Source organism: Manacus vitellinus, unplaced genomic scaffold, assembly GCF_001715985.3.
Source record: "Manacus vitellinus isolate BGI_N305 unplaced genomic scaffold, ASM171598v3 scaffold_3_pilon, whole genome shotgun sequence".
Classification (NCBI taxonomy): domain Eukaryota; kingdom Metazoa; phylum Chordata; class Aves; order Passeriformes; family Pipridae; genus Manacus; species Manacus vitellinus.
In genome coordinates this window covers 9,475,065-9,501,775 of record NW_021940535.1, presented here as the reverse complement: position 1 = coordinate 9,501,775, position 26,711 = coordinate 9,475,065, and the positions used below count along the sequence as shown (strand labels likewise).

The 26,711-nt window shown below is 37.2% G+C and overlaps 1 protein-coding gene across 2 annotated transcripts in view; it reads left to right on the top strand.

Moving 5' to 3' along the window:
- BBS9 (Bardet-Biedl syndrome 9) overlaps window positions 1-26,711 on the top strand; it is a 288,272-nt gene that overhangs the window by 12,310 nt on the left and 249,251 nt on the right. For both annotated transcript variants that reach the window (XM_029961886.1, XM_018075872.2), the window contains exons 6-9: window positions 17,015-17,189; window positions 21,108-21,192; window positions 22,925-23,108; window positions 24,285-24,414. In XM_029961886.1, the coding sequence (XP_029817746.1) occupies window positions 17,015-17,189; window positions 21,108-21,192; window positions 22,925-23,108; window positions 24,285-24,414 (574 nt within the window). The remainder of the gene's footprint in view (window positions 1-17,014; window positions 17,190-21,107; window positions 21,193-22,924; window positions 23,109-24,284; window positions 24,415-26,711) is intronic.

The following is a 26,711-nucleotide window of genomic DNA, read 5'->3' as shown; positions in this document are numbered from 1 at the left end:
AGGAAGCAAAGAATGCTGCAGGAGTTGACACAGAGCACTTGATCTATGAAGTTGCTCAGTCCTGCTCAGATTTCTCTTGATGAAGGTTATGCTTTTGGTCTTTTTTATGGAGCTTTTAATCCTATGTCTTCAGTGGTAAAGAAGCTCATTCTGCCCAGCCATATGAGTTAACACTGACAAAAGGAAAAAAGGATTGTGTTTGGAGTCCTGAGGTGTATGGTCAGGTAAAGAGTTAAGTCAGGACCCTGAACTTTAGGAAACCAAATTTCCAGCTCTTAAAGGGTTAAACTGCACATCTCTTTGGCTGAAAGGTGATGGAGATGTAAAACATACAAAGTACAACTGTCACTTCTCAACTGTTGATTTTTAGTCTCTTGTATTAAGACAAAAGCTCTTATAGATTTCTCTGTGGAGAGAATTGTGAAGTAAATAAAGCTATTTTGTAGCCTACTTGCTAAATTTCATTCTTGCTATTGTCTTCAGATTAATGATTTGATCTATGAGCAATTTTCACATATGGAAGAATTGACACAGATGTTCTCATAACAGGAATAGATGAAGGAAATCAGCAAACTCATTTATTTATTCTCATAATAGTAGGTCAAAACCTAAATTAAAGCTATTAAAACTATGGAATAAAAAAGCCAAAGACTGAAAAGTTGACCAGTGGCTTGCATAGATTAACAGTGTGCATTTTTCTTAAAAGTAGCAGAGTGTGAATTGTGGTTGTCGCCACTAGATGGTCCTCTCGTTACAGTTTTTGGTTAGTAGGCAGCATCTCTAAAGCTGCATTTGTCCTTGAACTGATTCTACAGGTGTATTTACTGCAAGACTTAAAAGCACTTTCTGCAAACCTCTATAGCTAAAAGTGTTTTATTGATGGAAACAAAATGTATTCTGTTGGCTGTCGAACTTTAGCAAAAAGGAGAAATGAACTTGACCCTTACTTTCAGCACAACTCTTAAAAGGCCAGGGATGTGAGAAATAACAATGAAACCCTTATAAGTTTAGCTGGAATACTAAACAAAGCTAATGGAAATGTTTAAAAATAGTAAATGGAAAACACCTAAAAAGATGAAATAAAAGTCAAGCATAGTGTAGGCAGGGCTAGTTGTGAGTTACAACTTTAAAATCTACAACTTTAAAATCTGTGGCAAAGGAAAGGATTATAATGCAGAACTTTACATTTCTTTGCTGCTTTAGATTTATGTTTGTTCCTTGCCGCCTCTGAACACTAATGCTAAAATGTAAACAAAAAACTATCAAGAAGGGACATAGGAAGATCAACTATTCATTTTATATTTAAAAAAAAGTGTGTCGTTAGCCCAGACTTCCAAAAGTAGAACTTAACTTTTAAGACATTGCCTTTGTTGTTTAGAATGCATGTCTCCTTTCCATATTTCTGAATCTTCCTCATGATCTTAGAGGTATAAGTTGAGTTCGTCATCCAAAACTCCAATTCTAGCATATGAGTTGTTTTAGAAACGATGATTCATGATAAAATTATGAGTCAGTAGTGCTGAACACTGTTTTTTAACCAAGTGAACTCTTAACCTAGCCACAACATATCACAGCCCTTAAGTAATGAACAGATTATAAACTTTATGTTTTACTTCAGATATAAAATTTAAAGAACTCGAGTGTACTCTACCTTAAGCTCTTTTAATTTTTTTTTTTAAGAAAATGAAGGTAAAAAACCATATATTTTTCTGATTTATATTGTAGCCTTACCTGTGGTGAGGACTCAACTCTATAAAGATTTTACTTTATATAAACCCATGTATCACATAATTTTTATGAGGTCAGGTTATACTATTATGGCATCATGCAATTATGCCACCAGAGGTTGCTGTGCTAACAATTCAGCTTTCATTATATGAAGTGATGTCTGCTGATAGTTTAGAGTATCTTGGAAAGTATTTTCTGGTTTCACAGCTGTAGTATGTTGTTCTGGGTCTTTATGAGTCAAATACCAATGACTTGGTATTTGACTCAAGCTCATTATTTAAGATGATGAGCTCATTAGAGAGGTTAAGTTTGGAGGCAGCCTGGGCTGTAGCAACTATGCCCTGGTTGTGATCTCAAGGTGTGTGGGCCTGGTGAGGCACCAAGTCAGGACCCTGAATTTTGGAAGAGTGAATTTCCAGATGTTTAAGGAGTTGGTGAATGAGATCCCCCAGGGAAACTGTCCTTGGGGACAAAGGAGCTGACCAGAGCTGGCAGCTCTTGAAGGACACTTTTCTTAGAGCGCAGGGCTCTCCATCCCAATCAAGCAAAGCTGGCCGGATACTAGCATGGATGAGCAAGGATCTGCTCCTCAAACTGAGGAGTAAGAAAGAAATGCTCAGCCAGTGGGAACAAGGACAGGTGACCTGGGGAGAGTACAGGAACATGGTTCAGATGTGTAGGGATGTGATCAAGAAAGTCAAAGCACTGATGGAACAGGACTTGGCAAGGGATATAAAGAATTACAGAAAGTGATTATGGAAGTACATAGGTGAGAAAAGAAAGGCAAAAGAGAGCCTACCCCCTCAATAAATGACAAGGGAGAACTGGTAACAAATTTGGAGAAGACTGAGGTACTCAATGAGTTCTTTGTCTCAGTCTTCACTGACAGGTTTCCTAGATCTCTCAAGTCCCTGAACCTCTAGTGGGAGTTGGGGAAGCAAAGTCCCTCCCACTTAAGTGAAGAGCAGGTTTGAGACCACCTGATGAAACTGAATAGCCACAAGTCTGTGGAGCCTGATGACAGGTATTCCACCCAGGGTCTTGAGGCAACAGACCAATTTTGTCAAAACCACTCTCCATTGTATTTGAAAAGTCATGGCAGTCAGGCAAAATCCCTGGTGACTGGAAAAAGGGAAACATGTCTCCTGTTTTTAGACAGAGAAGGAAGGAAGATCCGTGGAACTACAGACCAATGAGGCGCTCCTCTATGCTTGTGAAGATCATAGAGCAGATCCTCATGGAAGCAATGTTAAAGCACATTGGAGGTGACCTAAGACAGCCAGCATGGCTTCAGTAAGGGCAAATCTAGTGGCCTTCTATGATGGAGTGACTGCAATGGTTGAAGGGAAGACTGACTGATGTCATCTACCTAGACTTCTGTAAGGCCTTTGACATCGGCCCATGTGGCATCCTTATCTCCAAATTGGAAGGACATGAATTTGATGGATGGACTATTTGGATGATAAGGAATTGGCTGGATGGATGCAGCCAGAGAGCTGTGGTCAATGACTCTATGTCCAGGTGGAGGCTGGTGAACAGTGGTGTCCTTGAGGGACTAGTGCTCTTCAGTATCTCCATGAATGATGTAGACAGTGGGACTGAGTGCACTCTAAGCAAGTTTGCAGGATGACACCAAACTGTGTGGTGTGACTGACACACCTGAAGGACGGGATGAAAAAGGAGACACTAGTTTGGAAAATGCCTCTTACTTCTACATTACCAGTTTCTATTGAATGGATTAGGGCTCAGCTAGCTTATAGCTGTTAGCCTAAATCCTTCTACATATTCTTCTTGTGCCTGACTGGTCTTAAAAGGAGAGATTTATTGATGTGGAGCCTGCTTATAAGCAATGGTGGTATTATGCTTTTTGTAGTGAAAGAAAAGTGCCCTTATTGCTGCTTTGAAAAAGTGTGCAGATCAGGCCACAATTTCATTCTTTGCCTTTCTTGCCTTCAGTCAGATTGTTGATTTGTGTTTGAGGAAAGTATACGCAATAAATTTCTACTGACGTGATGAAGAGAGTGAAGAAGTGCTTTAAAGCGAAAACAAAACCACTATTACTTGAAACTTAGGCAGCTTTACAGATTATCACAAATTTCCTGTGGTCAATTGTGCGTTAGACTGAATGGTGGGCAGGATAGTAGCTCGTGTATGAACAAACAGTGTGTGAGTGAATACTAAAATTCTCTGCTTTGAGGACTGGTGTACAAAGAGCAGATTTCCTGAGCTGTTGTCTGAATTGCTTAGGAAGTGTGTGAATGATCACCTGCTGTAATAGGAGGATGACCTTTCCCAGGTGAGGGTTGAGTTCTGTGATTGTTCTTCAGGGCATAAGTGGTACATGAAGGTGGGTGTATGAACACTCTTAATGCTCCCAGTTTTCTTTTTCAATTTCTCTTTTCAATTTTGAAGATTTTGTCTTCTATTTAAGAACTAAAGAAGCAGCACACTGATAGCTTACCAGTGGGACACACAATCTATTGGGTTACTCTTGAGAAGAATACTAATTTTATTTAGTGAGGGACAGAAAGCATAGTTTAATAACCTTGCTTTCTTAGTTGCTGAATTATTTTTGAATGGTGTTTACTTATAGATAATGGCTTTGCATTGCAAAAGCACTATTACTGTGTGATTCCAGAAAATATTCTTGCATTATCTAATAGTTCAATGGTAAGTGAATTCATCCTGGTTTTATATAAGCTCTTCAAATGAGTTGGTAAATGATTTAGAATTGGATCCTCCTAATAATGCATAAGTTTTGAAATTTACTTTTTCATCTGAAACCTTACTGCCTTAAGTTGGCTTCCAGAGTAGTTCAGATTTATTTGAAGTTGTTTGATGGATACTCTACCGATAAAAGCAAATAATAAAACAATAGCAACGAGGAGGAAAAAGCAAAACACAGCTTTGACCTGAAAAAGTTACAAGCAAAAAAGTGTGAAAATACCTTGAACCCATCTTTTTCTCAGCAAATGGCCCTGAATTTATTTTACTTTTATTATAGCACTGCCCTCGAGGCAAAATATGTTTTGAGTGTTACCACAAAGAGGGTGCTATACGGAGGAATTTTTTTAATAATGAAATACAACATATACATAAACTGTGCAACCTTGTAACAGGAAACTTTTTAAGAAGGGTAGACGGTGCTTAACTTTTCTACAATTCTGCAAGAATGAATTTTATTAGGTGTTGGTCAGAAAAAAAGTTATCAACTGGGTTTTATGCTGTAAGGTTAAATGATTCTTATGACTATGTTTAAATACAGGAGCAGTATAAATTTGGACTTTGATTTATTGGCTAGTTCTGTTAAGGAACAGAATATCTAACTGTTATCTTCCTGTTAAATTGCTTCTGCATAAGGACAGATTATTTGAAAGACTTGGGCTTCTGAAGTTTTTTCATGGAATAGATCCGCTGATACCTAATTCTAGTTGGTTTCTGACATAACTTTGGACACCTGCTAGTGTTTTGTTTTTTCCTTTTAATAGTGGAGTTAGAACATCTTCTCTAAATTGAACATATGAATGGAAAAATGATCAAAGAAAATGTTCTCTGAATCTCGTACCATCCATTTCCTTTTACCTTCTTCAGCTTCTCTTAGCAGTAATGGTTGTAGCCTAATGATAATAGCCTAACTGAAATAAAAATTCCCATTGCCTTCAGTATACCAGAACTTTACCTCAATTATAAATTGCTAGATACATAATTTAATCTGCATTTTGTTCAAATGAAGCACTATAATTAAAATGAAGTTAAACTTGTTGTAGAAATGCACAACTTTGGGAGCAGTTGTATATGTAAGTGAAAGACTTGTTTTTCATAATTTTGATAAATTCTGTATGATACTTTTTTAAATTTCCTTTGTTGAAATATGGTACCCAAATGTGTGCAGTCACTGTGCACTGGTAGTATAAAATGTTTTGTATCTTACACGTGGGGTTATGACTTGTGCAGTGCTCCTGCCAAGAATCAGTGAGTGCCAAGGCAGAACAATAATTACCTCATATGTTTTTAATAGTACGTGTGTATTAATAATGACCCAATCTTGCATTTGTCTTTTTGATGACATATTGTTGACTCATATTTAATTCATCATCCTACTCTAATCCCCAAATTCTTCTTCTTAGTGCTATTGCCTGCCATTCTCTGGTTTCCTGTGAGTCAATTGTCTGAGATTACATCAGATGTTTTACTTAAGTTTAAAAATACTGTGTCTGAAGTTTAGAAATGCAGTATATGTTATTGCCCTGTCTAATGAATAGTTTGGCATGATGAATTTTCTGCTACTTCAAACCTATGTACAGCTTTATTATTTATATATGTACTTTCTTATTAAATGTTCCAGCATTTCTTGTGGATGCATTTGTGTAAGATTTGTTTGCTGCCTCGTATTTTTTCATCCAAAAGAATGCAGTTCTGGTTTCTAACTATTTAGTCTATTTTGTCATCTCAAAGATCTTTCAGAAATGTGTATATGTAGCTTTTGTTTATTTTTTTGTTGTTCATCAGTGACTACTCCATTACAAAAGAAGTTACTAACCTATAAGTATTTATTTGAAAGGTCACCAAACCCTTGTTAGTTGCTATTCCTAGAGGGTTGAAATGTATCTTGTACAGTCTATAATGCTTTATACTAATTATACTTTGGGTTATTAAGTTTGGTGCAAATCATTCTTATCAAAAATCACCCTACTACATCACTGTTGTGGTTTAATCCGAGCCAGCAACTAAGTACCACACAGCGGCTCACTCACTTCCTCCCACCTCATCCTGGTGGGATGGGGAGGAGAATCAGAAAGAGGTAAAACCTGTGGGTTGAGATAAGGCCAGTTTAATATTTGAAATAAATCAAAATATTGTAATAATTAAAACAATAATAATGAAAAGTAGAGAGAGAGAAATAAAAACCAAGAAAAGCAAATGTTGCACAATACAACTGCTCACCACCCACTGACCGATGCCCAGCCTGTCCCTCAGCAGTGATCAGCCCCTCACAGCCAACTCCCCATCATTTGAGTGTTCGCTGTGTGCTTCCAGCAGTCTTAAAATACAAGATAACAAATTGTTCCTGCTTGTTAAACCTGTGATGTCTTTTCTGAGGTTGCCAAAAAGTCAACCAATAGGATGGTAATTTTTTTTCATAGATGTAATTCACTGACTCTTTTGACCACAAAGTAAGAGTTAGTCTTTTCTGTATGTTGGTTACTAGCCTAGGATATATGTAGACAAATGATCTGAATGTGAAAAGTATCTGTGTTTCCTTGGTGGTTTTGAACATATTTAGTCAATCTGTTTATTTGTAATTTTAAGGGGATATTTGAAACTTCTTCAAGAGGTATAGGAACTCCCTCTAATACTTTGTGCAGTAAACTTCCATTTCTGTGTTGTAAGCTTCAGACTGTTCAACTTTGTTATAAACTGCTTTCAATGAGTTCTTTGGATGTGACTGCAGTTATTCTGGAGAGGATTCTTCAGCAGATGTCTTCAACAATTCTCTAGCTCAAAAAATTAGTAAAGAATCACACAGAATGGGAAAAGGTGGAAGGGACCAATGGAGGTCATCTAGTCCAACTCCCCCCCTCAAGCAGAGTCCCCTAGAGCATGTTACTCAGGATAGTGTCCATCTGGCTTTTGAATTTCCAGAGAAGGAGACTTCACAATCCCTCTGGGCAGACTGTTCCAGTGCTCAGTCAACTGCACAGTAAAGAAGTTCTTCCTTATGTTCAAGTGGAAATTGTATTACAGTTTCTGCCCATTGCCACTTGTCCTGTTGCTTGGCACCACCAAGAAGAGCCTGGCTCCATCCTCTTGGCACCCTCCCTTCAGATACTTATAGGCATATCCCCTCTCAGTCGTGTCTTCTTGAGGCTGAACAGACCCAGCTCCCTCAGCCTTTCCTCGTAAGAGAGATGCTCCAGTCCCCCAGTTATCTTTGTTGCCCTCCACTGGACCCATTCCAGGAGCTCCATGTCCCTGTTGTACTGGGGATCCCAGAACTGGACGTGGGGCTGAGTAAAGGGGCAGGATCACCTCCCTTGACCTGCTGCCAATGCTTTTTGTAATGCATCCCAGGATACCATTGGCCTTCTTGGCCACAAGGACACACTGCTGGCTTATGGACAACTTGCTGTTCATCAGGACCCCTAGGTCCTTCTCTGCAGAGCTGCTTTCCAGCAGATCAGCCCCCAGCCTATACTGGTGCCTGGGGTTATTCCTCCCCACATGCAGGACCCTACACTTGTCCGTTCAATTTCAAAAAATTCAACCCTGCCCATTCCTCCATCATGTCAAGTTCCCTCTGAAGGATTGCACAGCACTCTGGGTATTGGCCACTGCTTCCAGCTTTGTGTCATCAGTGAATTTGCTGAGGAGGCATCTGCCTCTTCATCCAAGTCATTCATGAATATGTTAAACAATACTGGGCCCAGTATTTAATCTTGAGGGACAATGCTAGTTACAGGTCTCCAACTAAACTCTACCACTGATCACAACCCTCTGAGCTCTGACATCCAGTTAGTTCTCAATCCACCTCGCAATCCACTCATCCAGCCTACACTTACTGAGTTTGCCTATGAGGTTACCATGGAAGATAGTGTCAAAAGCCTTGCTAGGTCCAGATAGGCAACATTAACTGCTCTCCCCCATCTATCCACTAGTTATACCATTGGAGAAGGCAATCAGGTTGGTTAAGCGTGATTTCCCTTTGATGAATCCATGCTGACTACTCCTGATCACCTTGTCTTCCACATGCTTAAAGATGACCTCCAGGATGAGCTGTACCACCTCCACAAGAATTGAGGTGAGGCTGACTGGCCTGTAGTTCCCTGGATCCTCTTTCTTGCCTTTTTGAAGACTATAGTAATACTGGCTTTCTTTCAGTCCTCAGGAACCTCTCCTGACTTCCATGACTTTTCAAAGATGATTGAGAGCAGCCTAGCAATGATACCTGCCAGTTCCCTCAACGCTTGTGGGTACGTTCTGTCAGGGCTCATGGACTTGTGGATCTCAACTTTGACTAAATGGTCTCTAAACCTCCTCAACTAAGGGAAACCAGACCTTCTCCCTGGTCTCCTGGATCAGGGATTCCCGAGGGTTTGCCTTGTCAGTGAAGAGTGTAGCAAAGAAGGTGTTCAGTATCCCAGCCTTCTCTGCAACCTCTGTTGCAAGAGTACCTGTTCCATTCAGTAGGGGCCCCACATTTTCTCTAGTATTCCTTTTGTTATTGATTTATTTGAAGAAGTCCTTCTTGTTATCCTGGACGTCCTTAACCAGATTTAGTTCCAAATGGGCCTTGGCCTTCCTTGTTGCATTTCTGCATACTCTGATAATATCCCTGTATTCATCCCAGGTGGCCTGTACATCCTTTCACCACATGTATCTCCTGCTTATGTCTGAGTTTTTACAGAAGGTCCATGCGAGTCTCCTGCCTCTTTTGCTCACTTCCTTGCCCATGGGAATGCACTGTTCATGAGCCTGAAGGAAGTGATCCTTGAATATTGACCAGCTCTGTTGGACCCCTCATCCCTCTAGGACATGTTTCCATGGGATTCTTCCAAGAAGGTCTCTGAAGAGGACAAAGTTAGCTTCTTGAAGGCCAGGGTTGTGATGCTAGTCATTGCCCTGCTTCTTCCTGGCAGGATACTAAGCTTCATGACCTCATGGTCACTATAGGCAAAGCTACCCCCAACCTTCACCTCTCCAACAAGGCCATCCTTGTTAGTTAGTATAAGCTCCAGCAGCACACCTTTCCTCATTGGCTCCTCCATCCTCTGTATCAGAAAGTTATTGTCAGTGCTTTCCAAGAACCTTCTGTATTGTTTGTGCCTCACTGTGTGGTTCCTCCAGCAGATGGCAAGGTGGTTGAAGTCCCCCATGAGAACCAGGGCCTGTGACTGTGAGGCTGCTTCCAGTTGTCTGTATAAGACCTCATCTTCTTCCTCCTCCTGATCAGACAGCCTGTAGCAAACACCCACACCAGTGTCACCCTTACTGGTCTGCCCTTTAATCCTAAACCTTAAACTTTCGAATCACTCATTCTCCCTGAGACAGAGCTTCACACATCAAACTGCTTTGGGAAGTGCTTAGGAATCATGAAGCTTCTTAGTCTAAGTAGACTATAAAAGGAGAAGTAGGAGAAAAGATGGGGAATTTCACTGGGTTTTAACCCAGTGGGATTATGTTGTTCTGCTTGGTTATAAGTTTGCAGGTCTGTCTTAAATGGAATTTTAAAGATAATAGATTTATTGTACTTTTGAATCTACCTAAAATATTGCAAAATAGGGACTATATTCAACTTCAACTGAACTCAATGAAAGATCTGCTTTTGATTTATCATTCACTAAAAAAATCCATATGCCCTAACTATTCAGTCAAATGTTATTGATTTGAAAGGGCAACTGCTGACAGTACTTGATTATGAGAGATTTGCTAGTTCAGTAAGGTGTTCTATAATATTTGTATAATGTATGATATAACTTACATAACTTCGGATGAGGGCAGTTTGACACTGGAAAGGTTCACAAACTAGAATTTCTCCTTCTTGCTTTAGAAAAAGCGTATGCTAGTATTTTAATGCCTGTATGAATGCAGAACTCTTAGAAGAAGATTTCTGCAGCTGCTAAGGCCTGAAAAATAGTTACTGACCAAGCTATGGCAACAAACAGAATTTAAGGAAAAAGAGTTCTACCATATCTTCAGGAACTGTCATTATTCAGGCCACATCTTTCTATACAGCCATTTTTCCATGAATGGCTGATGTCCTTTTTTTCAACCCCCCCTCTACAATGAATCTGCTGTATTGAAAAGGAGAACGACTTTGTATGATACTGCTTTCACAGTTGCCTGAACATTTTTCCTGAGACTATTTCTTGCACTAGATAGAAACATCCACTTTTGAACATGGAAGAAATTCTCTGCTTAATATGAAGGTTGTAGAAAACAAATTTTAGTATTATAATCTGTTTAGGGGAGGAAACTTTACCTTTCCTGTCTAAACAGTGTCAAATGCCATGTTTCTTTCTGTAGGAACTTTTGTGTGTTGTATATTGCAGCTGTGATACTTTTGGATCTCTATACTGCATGCCAGTCTTTTGTGCTCCTTTGAACCGTACTAGTGTTCTTGTTTTGAGGGTCCTTCCACCACCTTAGGCTAATATAAAATTTAAAGGGATCATTCCCAAGTTGCATAATTAACTATGTCATCTTCTGTGGTAAGAACTGAATGAAGAATAGAAGGGTGTATCACAGGGTATTTCTCTAAAGGATTGATTGTGCCAGTGAGGGCTGATTGGCCTTTGGAGGTAATTTAATAGTTCAAGATTCCTTTTCCATCTAAAATCCTCCTTTATGCTTTATGGCAGGCAGATATCTACAAGAGGTTAGGTAGAGGGAATGCAGTTTGATGGCTGAGAGAAGCAAGAATATTCTTTTTCTCATGGCATCTCTGACTGCATGCTTTACTGTGACTTGACTGGGGAGGCTTCTTACGAAGCGAGCTGTTGCAGAGAGAGCATCTCTTGTACTGGGACTTGTGAATATGTTCTACTGCAATACTTTATTATCTGGAAAGGATTAGAAAATAATTAAAGCTAACATCAGTAGAATAAGGATTTAGTGTTTTCCTGAAATACTTTCCTTCGTTTCTCTTGAAGTTCTTCCTATCCACTACTCTATTTCCTTCCTGTTGGAGTGATTTTTCAATTCCAGCAAAAAAGCACTTTGTTTCAGCTGGAACATATGTATACTTTGTGCATCATTTGGGATGAGTAATTGCATTAGCACTGAGCGATGCAGGGCATTTTTCCTTGTCCCCTTTACGTTTGTTCAGGGTGTTGCACTGCCTTGGCACTGCTGTCAGATCCTCTGGCCTAGAATGAATGCCTGCAGCTGAAATTCTGGACTTTGATCCCTTCTGTAGTAAAGCAAGGAGCAGCTACCAGACCACCAAACTAGTAAATTCAGAGTTCTTTCTGAATGTACACTGACACGTGCTTCCTGAGTTGGGTTAGGGAAGTAAACTAAGACTTGCCTTTTACTAGGCATACATTGTTTTAAGAACTTATTTTCTAACTTATTTTCTAATGGTTTTTCCATTCATCAGAACTGATTCCTGAAGTCCTTTCCTCACAGACCCAGATCTGTTTTGCTAAATGAGCTAAACTCAGTAGCAAGTAGAATTTTCCAAAATGGGTTTGAACTAGAGGAGACTTTGTTGTCTATGCTGGGAGAAATTTTCCAGGGAAAATTTCAATGATGAAATAAAAGGAAAACATATTTACTTGTTTCAAGTCAGGACAGGAACTTCTCTTCCAGTGTATGGGAATGCAGTTTATGTGCATCACTTCACTGGTCAATGGATTGTGGATTTAATTTGTTTATCATATTAGGAAAACGTTTTCTGCATATCATTAAGGGGCTCTTAGGCTCCTGTATTGAGGAACTTTTGATTACCATTAAAGGCAGTTAAAGTTTTCTCACTTGACATCTTCCTAAAGTATGTAACTTTATGAAGCTTTTTCTAATTTCCAATTTATCCCACTGTAGTTTTCATTGCATGATTTCACGTGGTGCTCAGGCCTTGTGATTACATAATGTACTTTTTATGAAAATGATTTGGTGCCAGAGGGGAGGCTGAGAGTAGAGGAAGTCATTAACATGCAAAAAACCTTGAGCTCCAAAATAGCTTTAATTAGAAGCTTATTTCAAAGAACTACCACCTGCCTCTCATTTTGTCATTGCATTAGCTCTAAAAATACATTGTGGTTTAAAAGTGTGACGTAAATGTATTCGTATTCTGCTCGAATAACAAAACTACAAAACAACAGTAGCTAGACTAGTGCTTAAAAGTAACACTTTCTGGCTGAGGGACATTCCTCTTGAGACACAAGCTGCTGAAACTATGTAGAGTACACTAAGTGATTCCATCTGATACGCAGAAAACACTGTGGTTTATATTTTCACTTTATAAATGTGTCACTGGCAAAGCCAACTGGCTGCAATAAGCTTTTTTGAAATGGACATTTCTGGCTGAGTTTTTGGAAGACTGCATTTCTTAAAGTGAAACATAAAAACTCCATTCACTAGCTACACATTAAAAACAAATGGCTGAAGGAAATAAGTTGACCTATAAAAAGCTGGGAAATAGGAGTTCATATACAATTTAATTTTCTTTAATTAAGCTTTACATGTAATAGTTTGGATAACTGGAGTTTGATCCACTTGTACAAGCTAGTTAAAATCCAAATTTGAAAATTAGTGAGTAGGAACAACACAAATATGATGAACAAAGTGGTGGGTGTATTGAGAAGTGCTGCTGTGCTTTTAAAGGCCCAAAGAGTGATTGCTGATTCAGTCTTATATGCCTATATTTGTTTCTTTAGGCAAGTATGGTTTGGTACTGCAGTGTGCTTGGAGATCTTTGGAGTGCTCTAAAGAACTTGTCATATTATGTCATGTCGTAATGAATCATGTCACTACTGTTAAAACTGAAGAGATTTTACAAAGATTGGGGTTATGCATGTTAAAGATCACAGAATCACAGAGTATGCCAAGTTGGAATGGACCAATGAATGCTTCCGTGTTTGATATGACATGTAGCTTCATACATATTGCAGGAGGTGCTATAGTTTTTCTGTTCATCACTTTCATGATGTGATGAAACTGGTAAGAATAAGGTTAGTATTTATAAAAAAGAGGAGACCAGAAGCTATTATTATTTGTTACTTAAGCAATAACACCTCAACACTTGCAATGACTTTTACTTTTTTTGTTATTTGACTTGTAATATGTATCATAGAATCATAGAATCAGCTGGGTTGGAAGGGACCTCCGAGATCAAGTTTAACCCTTGGTCCACTACTGCTGTGGTTACTAGACCATGGCACTAAGTGCCACATCCAGTCTTATCTTAAAAACCTCCAGGGATGGAGAATCCACCACTTCCCTGGGCAGCCCATTCCAATGTCTGATTACTCTCTCTGTAAAGAATTTCTCCCTAATATCCAACCTAAACCTCCCCTGGCACAGCTTAAGACCGTGCCCTCTTGTCTTACTGACAGCTGCCTGGGAGAAGAGACCAACCCCCACCTGGCTACAACCTCCTTTCAGGTAGTTGTAGAGAGTATCACTGCATATCAGTTGTATCTGCTATAGTCGTCATCAGAAGAGTAGAAATTAACAATTTAATTGTATATTTTAGGCAAGCTTAAACTCTAAAGGTTATGATCAGTAGTTGTCTTGAGATAGTTTTCTCACTATTATCAATATAATTAGGAGTGCCTGAAATTTTATTCTATTACAAAATATATAAGATTTCTGTGTTAGTAAGGGCATTCATTTTAAAATTAAATGTCTTTTCTTTAGATCTTCTATCAAGCAATATTTAGAACTTTTCAAATCTGAATAGCAACATGGAAAAAGATTAAACATAATTGCTGTAAGAATGTTTTCGTGACTTGAGTAATTTTATGCACAGGTTTAATTTTTCATTCTTGCTTGCTTTATTTTCCTCCTGATTTTATCTATGTATTTCTAAGGAAGAAAAGAGGGAAAATAAGAAGTGCCTTAAAAAAAACAAAGTAAAAATGTGTTCTACTGTGCCTTCTAAAAAAACCTTCAAGATGATCTGTAATCAATTTGTCTTCAGGTTTCAGGTACCAGGGAGTTCCACTGAAGTTAGGCACTGAAAGCTAAGGCTCTGGAAACTGGGCAGACAGCTGCAGATTTTTTTCTGTAGCACATTGCTGGTGGTAGGAGAATTCATAGTGTGGAAGGGGATTTGAAGATTCTCTATACCCAGACTTCAGTGTTGCATTCTTGATAAAGGTGTAAAATAGAAGTGGAACCGAACAGTCAGATGATGTAAAGTGTTGAGAGGGTTTTCAGTATGCCTTTGAATGCTGAATGTGAACAGATGTGACTTTGAGGTAACAGATGTAGAATAATTGTGGTCACATAGACACCTGGATTATGAAGCACTGTTTTCTTGCAAGCCAAATAAAAATCCCACTAGTTATTTGTAGTAGTCAATAACTATACTTTAAAGTAACTATGCCTAAGAGACTGTGGTGGCAACCAGTGGGCTAGCACCTTTTACTGGTTATCAGTGTTTGTACAAGTTTCTCAGAGAACTTTTACTGGGTAATCATAATTTTATACAGCTGGCTAACTCATATTTTTTCTAGATTGTATCAGCAGTGTGAGAATAATGTCAGCAACTGCTGGGAATTGGAAGCTGGGTGTCATTAATGTTGATAGCATACCCTTGCAAAAGTTCTCAAGTTTCTCTTATGGTTTCTACTTGTTGCTGATCCAGGAGCATGTGATAGGACTAAATCCTGTGAAATTTCACAGCTCAGAGGAACAGATATCTGCAAGAGGTGCCTTGGGGTGGAACAGAGATGAAAGATAGAATGCCTTCTTTGAATGCTGGAATTGAATGATTCTTCTCTTGACGTGATCTAGTCCACTCCCTTCCCAAGCAGGTTCACCTAAAAGTTACCCAGGATTGTGTTCCACTGTATTATCAGCATGTCTGTGGGAGGACAGTCTACAACCTTTCTGGACTATGAGTTCCAGTGTTTGATGACCTTCACAGTAAACAAAAAATAAATTAGATTTTTATGTTCAGATAGAATTTCATGTGATACAGTTTGTTACTGATGACTCTAGTCCTGTAACTGGGTGTCACAGAGAAGAGTCTGCCTCCCTCTTGTCTTTTCACTAGAGACTGAAAGATTCAACTTTGCCTCAACCAGATTAACAATATGAATTGTACTTCCAAATGTTCTTCTTATCAAATGGTTAATATTTGCGGCAGAGTTTAAAGTACACATTGTGAGTTATAAGCAGAATCCGGAAAGGAGGAGAGATCTAAATTTTTAGAAAATGGTAAAATCTGAGAAAGGGGTGAGGGAGGAGGGCAAGTGGAAAGGACCCAGGTGCTTCACTTTCCTTTCATTTTTTTTTCTCTTCTTACCCTCAGCTAAATTTTTATTGTGTATTTTAATCACATGGACAAGTAACATGATGTACTTCTGACCTTTTACACTGCTATTTATTTTTAAGTAGTTGAACTTTCTGTGGAGAATTGCAGTGGAGATGAACAATGTTTTGCACTGTACATTTGTTGTTTTTTTAGGTACTGAATGTCTTTGTTACCTTTATGTAACTTTAAGAATGAAGTTTTAGTCTATTTTTTTTTTTTTGGCTTCACCTTCTTCTGTTAGGAAACACTAATTAAAAGAGGGTGGAACTTAGTGGACAGACAATTTTTTGGGGTCATCCATGCCTAAAGAATCATTCCTGAGACACAAGAGAGTATTTTAATCGAGGTGAATAGACATTTTGAATTACAAGTACTTCACGTAGCATTTGCAAGATAAGTGCTTATCTCTGAATTCAGTAAAGACACATCTATCACCTTCAGGAATTGTTAATCTTAATGATTAACAATTATTAATGCTCTCTTTAAATGCATAAAAAATATTGTTTGTTTGAATTGTTACCCTGCATATGAAGTGCAAACTGCATAATCAGCTTCTGATCTCAGAATTTTTCCCAGTGAGACTTTGAATTTAGATTGGTGTACTTGAGGCATGACAAGCCATGTCTTAAGTCATGTCTTGAGGCTGCTGAATAATGGATGAGGCTTGAAGTCATTTACTCCAAGCTGAGTTTTTTTTATTTCATATTTTTTAGTCTTACTGGTAATACAGAGTAGACCTGGTTTGTATTTTCTTCCCTTGAAGACAGAAAATGTGAATGTAAAATGTGGAAAACATTACCATTGTATTATTTCCCAACAATACATATTTGTAGGACTTTCTGTTATATTGCTTCAGTAGACTTGGAAGAATAGAATAGGTTATTTTTAAACCACAGTTGTTATGACTGCTTGTAAGGTATGGAAGCATTTAACAACCAGAATAATTTGGTGTTTTGGAAATATTGAAACATTTCTTTAAACTGAAATTGTAATAGTTATATCCTTAGGAATTTGGTTTGAAATAAATAAAATATCTTATTTTTTTCCCCCCTTCTAACAGATTCTGAATGTTATTCCCCCCAAAATCTAGTTTGTTTATTTTAGAAAGTAAGCTTTTATTGAGGTTGGAATATTTAGTATTCTTCCTCATAGTATACTAACACCCCCATAAATGCAAATGAATCTTATTTTTGTTAGGATTACTGATGCGTGCAATTTTAATTTACTTGCAGTTTTAGGATTAAAACTAAATAAATAACCGCTTTGTTTTCTTTGTGTATTTCTTTCTGTTGCTTTCCTTAGGTCGAGATTTGATCTGCATACAGTCCATGGATGGGATGCTTATGTTGTTTGAACAGGAAAGCTATGCTTTTGGCCGTTTTTTACCCGGTTTTCTTCTGCCGGGTCCCTTGACTTACAGCTCTCGCACAGATTCTTTCATTACAGTGTCTTCGTGTCAACAGGTTGAGAGTTACAAGTATGTGTTTATGTTCAGTAATTATAGTGTGTTTTGGTGCTGTCATTTAGTAATGATAGGTTAACAAATTGAAAGTAATCATGTTTAATTTTTAATGCCTCTACTTGAGTATCCAAAAGCAGGTGATAGGTGGTTGCAGGAAAGGCATTATATGTTGTTGAGTGATTACTGTCTCTGTACAGTCATAGAGGAAAACATACTGTGAGTCCTGAGGACTTTATGGTCCTATTTTATTTGTATATATGTGAAGTCTACCAGCTTATCAAGGCACGTCATGTTTCTCCCAAGTGCCAGGTTTCTCCCTGCTTCAGTTCAGTCTAATCTATGCTTTTGGTGTTGGAAAATGGATGAAAATGTTGTGAGCTATTTTAGTTTGTGACCATATTACGTTTATTATTTAGAAAAATAGAACACAATGTAGAGGAAAGACTGCACAAGACATTTCCACTTCCTCCAAGCACAGGAACTATGTATCACAAGGCCAATCAGATAAAAATGTAGTAGAGAGAGAAAAAGAAAAAAAAAAATGAGAAAGGTTTTGAAAGACAGACAAGGAGGGATTTGTGTTCACTATGGAGAAGCTTTCTAACTAAACCACCATGCTGGGAGTTTATCAGGCGTTCATTTTAAATAAATCAGGTGGATGCTTGAGGAATGGGACATCGTGGTGGATGTCTGCTACAAAGCCTTTTTTAAACAAGAAGTTTTTTTAAACAAGAAGTGTCCCAGTTGCAGGCCCATGTTCTCACAGAGGACTAATGCCTGCTGGGAGGGCAACATAATGGACTTCAACAATGTGGAAGGTTTTGGAGGTGCATTAGGGAGAACTCCTTTGATTGAGGTGCTAGACAGCCTGGCTTAGGAAGACACTTTGCTGAATACACAACTCAGTAGGAAATGTTTGGAGAAGTAATAGTCAGCATCTGCTGTTGAGTGTTGCAGATATTGGCTGCAGTGACCATGAGCTGATCCTAAGAAAAATGAGGAAGATAAACAGTGAACTAAAGACTGTAGACTTCAAGAGAACAGTTGGGTTTGTTCAAGGAAGTGGTGGGCAGGATCCTGTGGGACGCTGCCCTGAAGGGCAGAAAGGCTCAGGAGAGCTGCTGCATCATGGAAAGACCAAGAACAATCCATTCTGAGAAATCGATGTTTAAGAAAATAAGTAGCAGAAGGCAGATTGACTGGACAGGTAGGTCCTGACTGAGTTCAGATGGAAAAAAGGGAATGTATGACATGGAAGGTAATACCGACTACTTGGGAGGAATATAAAATATAATTCCTCCATTAAAACTGACACAGTCTGCTGTTAGGGTTTTTGAATCTCTGTGCCTAGCAGGCTAGCAGTAAACTGGGGTGGGGTGGTGTTTAGAACGGAGTTACTATCTGTGATGACAAAAACCCACACCTACTAAAATGGATGAAAAAGTGGCAGAGCTGTCAGGCTTACAGAGTAGTAGCTGTTCACAGTTCTAACTAGCAGCTAAAGATGAGTGATGATGATATTGGAGCCAGTATATCTTTAACATCTTCATCCTGGACAGTAGGACAAAATACCTGTCCTGAAATTCAAAGACAATGCCAAGTTGTAGGAAATGACTAATATAAAAAGGATAGAGCTGTCATTCAGAGGAATCTCATCAAGCTGGAGGAATGGGCTGACAAGTACCTTAAGGATTTTTTTCAGATGTATTCATACATATTAAAGAAAATAAGGATGCCAGTTTTTATAGATTATGCCGTGGGAATCTAATCCAGGGAACGTTAGTCCAACACGACGCTTTCTCACACTTACCAGTTCTGTCACCTGAATTTCTCAAGCAATACTCTTTTCATTATGCTGTTTAAACTTGATCAGATGACAGATTATAGATATTGTATATTGTTTTCTTATCACAGGACAAGATGTATGTATTGCAAGTAAAAGTAATTTCATATAAAATTTATATTTTTCCTAAAAATTAGAATAAAAATTCTAATATATTCTTATAATAAAATTAGAATAGAATCTATTAATGTTGTCAATTAATAAAGAAACACTTTTTCCTTTAAAGTGAACATCTCATACACTTTTATTATGTTCAGATTCTTGACCTTTAAAATAAATGTGACTAAAATTTTTCATCAGTCTGTTAGAAATTCACAAGTGTACTGTCCTTCCTGTAGGAACATGTAGTTTTAAAGGAATTCTTCACTTGGTTATTGGTCTTTAATGCCAGGTGTTAAGACACTGTGGTACTAATCTCTAGTGTGTGTCTGAACTATTAGGACATTAGAACAGAGTTAAGTAATCCTTCTGAAGTGAAGAAATAGATATGCTAAGGAAAGAAGAGGTTATTTTTATGGTAGTGAATGAAAAATACAGCAGTTCTGTCCAGTGTTTTTAGCAGAACAATTTACCAAACTTCAAATTATCCATTTTGTTATGGCTGTTGATTCTGAATTCTTTCAATATCTAAAAGAAAAATGCCTCTTATTTAAATGATTATGTGCTTGATGTGATAGCTGAATTAAAAGTTTGTGTTGGTCATCTGTGGCTTGAGTTTTTTTGTCATGAAAGAGTATATGCAGGCAGATGGCACTTAAACATCAAGATATATTGCTGTTCAATGGAGCTTGGTTTGACAATTCTGTATTAGTCCCTAATTAGTTAATAAAATGATAATGTGCTTTTCAAGACTATCAATAAAATTTTCTCTTTTCACCATATGTTTATTAGGACAGAATCTGCAACTTCTCTTATAAATGTGTTAAACTGAAAAAGGAAAGTAGATTTGTTCATACAGGGGACAGTTAAAGACATAATTGTACTAAAAGCAGCTTATTTAGGATTATTAACTAGGTCATAACAGTTACCTTAAGCAATTGAATCTCTTACTACTAGTACATAGTTTACTTCTGTAAGTAAAATAATTTGAGAAACTAAAATCTTTCAGTAGCAAGCACAGAATCACAGAATACTTAGGATTGGAAGGGACCTCTAGAGGTCATCTAGTCCAACCCCCTTGCCAAGGCAGGGTCACCTCGAGCAGGTGACACAGGAATGTGTCCAGGTGGGATTTGAATGTCTGCAGAGAGGGAGACATTCCACGACCTCCCTGGGCTGTTGCAGTGCTCTGCCATCCTCAGTGTATAAAGAAGTTCTTTCTCATGCTGAGGTGAAATTTCTTGTGTTTTAATTTATGTCCATTGCTCCTTGTCCTGTCACTACACCACAATACATGCATCTGAAATGTGAGGAATATTGGTGTCATCATTTTAAATCTATAGGTGTAAAGAGGACAGATAGATGTCCTCAACTTTTATGGCCATTGATACCTTTTGTTCAAATGTCTTTATTACCAATTTTTCTTAGTATGGTTGTTGTCAGTTAAAGTAATAACACCCCTGCAAATCTCCCAGGTTTTGCTAGATGTGCCACTTACTGATGCCTGTTTACTGTAGTCTGTTGGATTGGAACTACTTAGTTTACTTAATGAATGTGCTTGAGGATTTCATTATTAGGTATAGCAGATTCTATTTCTGGGCAGTTTAGGAGGATTTTTAAAAGCTTAATAAGAGGGAAAAAAATTTTTTTTCAATTAGGATTTCAATTTCACAAGTTGAAAATAAATTGGTTTCTTTCGTCTGTCTTCGTGATCTAGGTTTCTATCCTCTAGTATATTTAGCAATGGAATTGCTGAATTTTTGTTTTAATTTCTACCTTTACACTTAGCTGTTATCCTACAGTGATATTAATCTTAATATCTTTGCTGATGCTAGATTATGTTGCAGTAGGCTTTCTAACAATCCTTTTAGTCGGTGCTTTTTCTGTGAGAGTATACTCATGATAATTATATTTTATTTTTTACTTAATGTAAGGCTGTTAACTACAAAAATATGTTTTACTTTTTTACCTTTTTAAACTTCCTATAACAGATACCAAGTGCTGGCATTTGCGACAGATGCTGATGAAAGACAAGAAACAGAACAGCAAAAACTTAGCTCCGGAAAAAGGCTTGTGGTAAAACCTGTTTATTTTACATGACCTGTATGAACACTGCATACATGTTAAAAAGATGGATGCTAGGTAACGGGGTGGAAACATTGTCTGCTGACAAAGGACCTGGTCCAATTGCTGTTAAAGGCAATGGAAACACTCCAGTGTATTTCTATTAAGGTTTCTTTAGCCCTCAGTTGTTTAAGGTTGGGCCTTAAAACTAGCTGTTTTTCTACAGAGGAAAGGAAGAGAGAACTGTGTATTGGAAATAACTATTTCTAAGGCCATCTTTGTAATACAGCACCTACACTGTAGTAAATTAAATAAATAGGTACACCTGAATTATTGCTCATGTTTTTAACAGAAGTCTAATTGTGACTTTCTATTTGACTTAGAAAACTAATGTCATTCTACTTGGGGAATCCTTTGTACTTAGAGAGAACTCAGCGGTGAAATGTTTCAATAAATAATTGGTATCCTGAACTCTTCTTGGCAAAAACCTGTGGATTCAATGGTCTTCTGGAGGTTCCTGTGACTGTTTTAAGTGTCTCTATGAATAAGCTGTTTAATATTTGAGCTACCTCCTATTAAGAGGAAGAGAATTTAATTCACTGTGGTCCTGCAGCAGAGTGGCTTGTCTGCTACATATACTGCATATGTAAAATGCTAGATTCAGTGTATTTCAGGTATGGCAGTAAAATGTTGGGAGAGCATCTTCCTTCCAGTGGCTAACAGTAGAATTTTTTCAAACTATAAGTCGATCTGAGTCCTACATCTTGAATTGGGAGAAGATGTAGTTTTTAAATAAGAAATCTGGAGTCATCAGATATGCTGCAAATGAAACATTTTTTTTTAAATTTAAAATGTAAAGCACAGATGGAGACAAATGTAATAAGCCTGGCTTTTTTCCCTTTAACTTTTAAGATGGCACTTCCAATTTCATATATCAGATATGTCAGTATGTTTGCTGACACATTCTATGCTCTTTAAGCAAAATGATTGATGCTGTTCATATAGGAAGTGCTGACAGTTGAACTTTGATATATTTTTACTTCAGAAATTCTAAATTTCTGTTTAACTGGCTTGGCAGAAGTCAAAAGCATTTTTTACATGTGTGTTTAGTTGAAATTTCCAGAGAAGCTGAAGAAACAAACCAATGAAATGTGTCAATAAGCAGTAATATTTTTAAAAACATAAAGATAAGGGAGACAGGATTTATAAGTAGTTGCTTATTATATCAATGTATGTAGTTGGAGAAGTAAACAAGCTGTGACATACACAAGCATTCTTCAGATTGAAGAGTGTTCATGAGTGACTGCAAGTTTGGCTTACATATCGAAAGCTTTTGTCTGTTTTTCCATTTACATATATTGGTAGAATAAGTTGTCACCTTTTGCTCTCTAACCTTGTCCTTAATATCCAAGGACATGTACAGAGGCAGATTTAATACTGAAAATATAAAGCATTTCCATTTTGAATGGGATGTGTATTTTAAAATTTAAATGTACTTAAGCGAACTGCGTAGTCATCAATTCATAGCTATTTTAAAATGAAGATGTTTTTGCTGCTTTACTCACATTAAGGAAAGCTACCAACTTCCCTCAGAATAAGAGGATAACTCTCATTCAAAAAAAGATCTGGATTTTACTTTTCTATGTTAATGATATGTAATTTGATTAGTTCTGAGCCTTCTCAAAGTATTGTCTTTAATATGCAGCTGTCAATTGATTTCTGGAGCATGTTTCTTCTTTTGAAGGTGGATTGGGTTCTAAACATCGGAGAGCAAGCACTGGATATATGTGTTGTCTCATTTAATCAGGGAGTTTCTTCTGTTTTTGTGCTTGGTGAGAGAAACTTCTTTTGCCTTAAGGATAATGGGCAGATACGATTTATGAAAAAGCTTGATTACAGTCCGAGTTGCTTCATTCCTTATTGTTCAGGTTTGTAAAAGGAAAATTCAATTTAACTTTAGCTTGGTTACTTTTACAACTAAGAGTCGTGTTTGGTTTTTTTTTTTTTTTACTTTTCCCACTGAATAAATATGTTTTTCTGAATAAGCAGGTTGGATGGGGCTTTAAGCAAGCTGGTCTAGTGGAAGGTGTCCCTGCCCATGGCAGGGGGAGATGGGACTGTATTTTCTTTAAGGTCCATTTCAACCCAAGCCATTCTGTGATTCTGTGGTTCTATGATTTGTAGAAAGTATGTGAATTGGAACTCTCTTTTTGAATGAGGCAAGTTTATTTTCAAATGTTACTTAGTGTAAGGTATCATAACTTTTAGAATCTAAATATTTTCTCATTACCAAATCGAGGTACTTGTTTAATGTCCAGGCTACCAAGCAACAAACATGGAAGAATGAAAGATTTTGGAAGAATAAACTACTGTTTGAGGACCTTCTGTTTGAGGAACTTGTGATATTTACAGATAGTTTAAAAAAAAAATCAAATAAAGTTTACTGTTATTATATTGTGTGGAAACAACTTGGTTAGAACTCCAGACTCTTAATACATACTCTCTTTTAATGTTTCAAAAACTACCTGACACTTAAGTGAACTGCATAGTCATCAATTCATGTGTCTTATTTTTGACACTGTGTCTTATTTTGAAGTTAAATAGCATTTTAGTCTTTACATATTTGATCTTGACAATCCTCACATTTTATACTTTCTGATTTAAATTATACTATAATTAAACCCTGTAAATGCATACACATTCAATTGGCATTCACAAGTTAATAAATGAATGAAGAATACAAGTAGTAGATATTTAACCAATGTGTTATTTTGTCATATCTGTCCTGGCACGCCAACATAACCATTATGAATCTTTCTTTGTCATATTTAAAATTACCAAACATGGCTGGCTAGAACCTTAGAAAGTTGTGGTATGTGTTGTGTAATATGCAGTTGAAATTGGTATCCATAAGTAATCACATATGTCATACATTGTCAATGTAACTTTCATAACTTTTGACACTTTAATTATATTAAATTAATTTATAACACATAATGGCTTAAAAAGAAAAGAAAAAATAGTATAATGTTATAAGCCTATATGAAAAGTAGTGGCTTTTGAAAAATCTTTCATCCTAAAATTGCTTTTATATCTTTTAACAGTGCAAGAAGGAACAATAAACACTTTAATTGGAAATCACAATAAGATGTTGTATGTTTATCAAGATGTTACACTGAAATGGGCCACTCAACTTCCCCACATTCCTGTATCAGTAAAAGTAGCGAATTTTCAGTAAGTAACTTGTTAAAGTTTGCTTTTCTTCAGAATAATCTCCAGTTATGAAATTTACTTCTAGATCCTAACAAACAGTTCCGAGGTATATAACAAATAAGGTGACTTGTAAAAAGAAAATTCGGAGTGTTTTTCTTTGTTTTGTAAAATGTTCATTTTATTAATGGATGTACTGTTAATTCTACAACAATACTAGAATTACTGTACTGTGCTTTAGGTTTTCTGTTTTTCTTGAGTGAAAATAGAAGCTGGAGTACTGTAGCTCCAGTGCAGTAACTTCTTTTTTGAAAGGATGAGAAGTGATGCTGTGCAATCTGGTAAGATCCTTCCTTGAGATAGGAAAATAAGGAATCTCACTGAAAATCTGTTCTTCATTGAGGATTTAAGAGCATAGGCATTCCGGAGATGATTTGTTGGAACAGATTATTAAACTCCAGTGTTAAACTGTGGAAATCAAGGAGCTGCTTAAATTGCTGAGGACTGCACTGCAACAAACCAAAACTTTTTGTAATCGATGCATAAGACAGATCAGGGAAAAACTGGTTGGGTGGGTAATTGAGTGAAGAGAAGTTAAGACACGTTGATAACTTGTACTGTGACTGTCACTGAAATAAACAAAGCACAGAAAGGCTCACTGTTTTTACAGTCCAGTTTTGCCTGTTCTGGGTGCCCCCAGAGCTGGGGTGGGTGCTGGTTGCCCAGTGCCTATGACCATAGGTGATGCAATAGGAGAGTCCTTGTCAGGTAGATTACTTTTGATCCCCAACAGGCTTGTGGCTGCTGTCCCAACATACAATGGATTGCTAAACACTTGGTAAGTCCTGCATTTTACCTCTTAAAAAATCTGACTAGCTTTACTGACTTGTGCAGAGTAATCTAAGGGATGTTTGTGTTTTGTTTGTTACTAATGGTTACCTAATGTTTTTTAAAATTATTTATTATTTATTTTTTTTAGACTCTCTGGAGAGAGTTGGGCTGGCTTTCATCCAACAGGTCTTACAACTGAAATATAATGAACAGTCTCAGTGGGCCAGTTAGTATAACAGTCCCTTATATAATACTTAGTTAATTATGCAGTGTATGACAGTACAGCTTTTGAAGTTTGGAAAAATATTTGTGTTAGAAAAAACTTGAAAAAAGCATTGGTTTTTACAACAGCAGATTGTGGTAACATTTGTATATACAATTATTTGTGTGGAAACTCATTATATTGAACCATCTGTTTCAATAATGCCTCTGAGAAGTTTATGCAGATTCTACCTGTTCCCTGGTAATTTTAAGACTCAGCAGTTTGATCTCAGGGAGAAATTTGAGAGCCTTAAATCTGTCCCAGCTCAATTTGCTAGTTAGATTTAGAATTCCCACAGGCCTGCCAATGCCAGGGTGTGGTTTGGGGTTGTGTTCTTTAGCAGGTAGAGAGACAGTAATCTAGTTACTCAAACCTCTTTATACAGGTAAAAATGAGGGAACATCTGCGTGCCTACACCCAATGGCCTGAAAGGCAGGGAGAGGTCCAGGGCATAGGTGTTTCTGAGCTATGCTTCTGTCTGTCATTAGGAAAATATCCAGTATGCTTGTGCTTCATTCTGGCATTAAAAATAAAGAGCAAAAAGTGTAGTAAAGCTTATAGAGATAGTAATTTGGCTTAAACTGAGCATATGTCTTTGGAATTTTTTTTTTTTAAAATAATTTGAAAGGGAATTTTTTGTGAGTTAATGTGCTAATGATTTTCTAGTACTCCACTCAAGAGAGACCTCAGTCTCAGTTGGGGCCTCTGGGCACTACTGTAAGATAAATAATATTAAGTACTTTAATAAGCATAGAGTTGTTAATCCTACACTGCTGAGGGATTGAAGGGCCTTAAATATGGTGTTATGTCAATTAATTACTTTCTTCCCTTTTATTGCAATAATACTTACAAAGTAAATGAAGCATTCTGAAAGTACTTATCTCTACAGATCATGCCTGTTCATCTGTATTATCTCCGTGGCATAGTGTCTGTTACTTCTAATATATGACTCTGGCTTGCTGGATAAGAACAGCATTATTAGAAGCTATTTTATATAAATCCCTTGGAGCAGGAGTAGTAATTGTGTCACAAAAGCAGTCATATACATTATCCTATAGTCGTGGTAGTCTACTTCTAAGATCAACTGGAAAGTGCTTTAGAGAATTCCAGCTAAGCAACTTGTAATTCTAATGTGTACCCCTCCTTATTCTTTATTAATTGATTTTTCCTCTAAAAGTAATGTGAAATATAGTATTCCCCTATTGCAATACCAGTATGTAAATAAGGA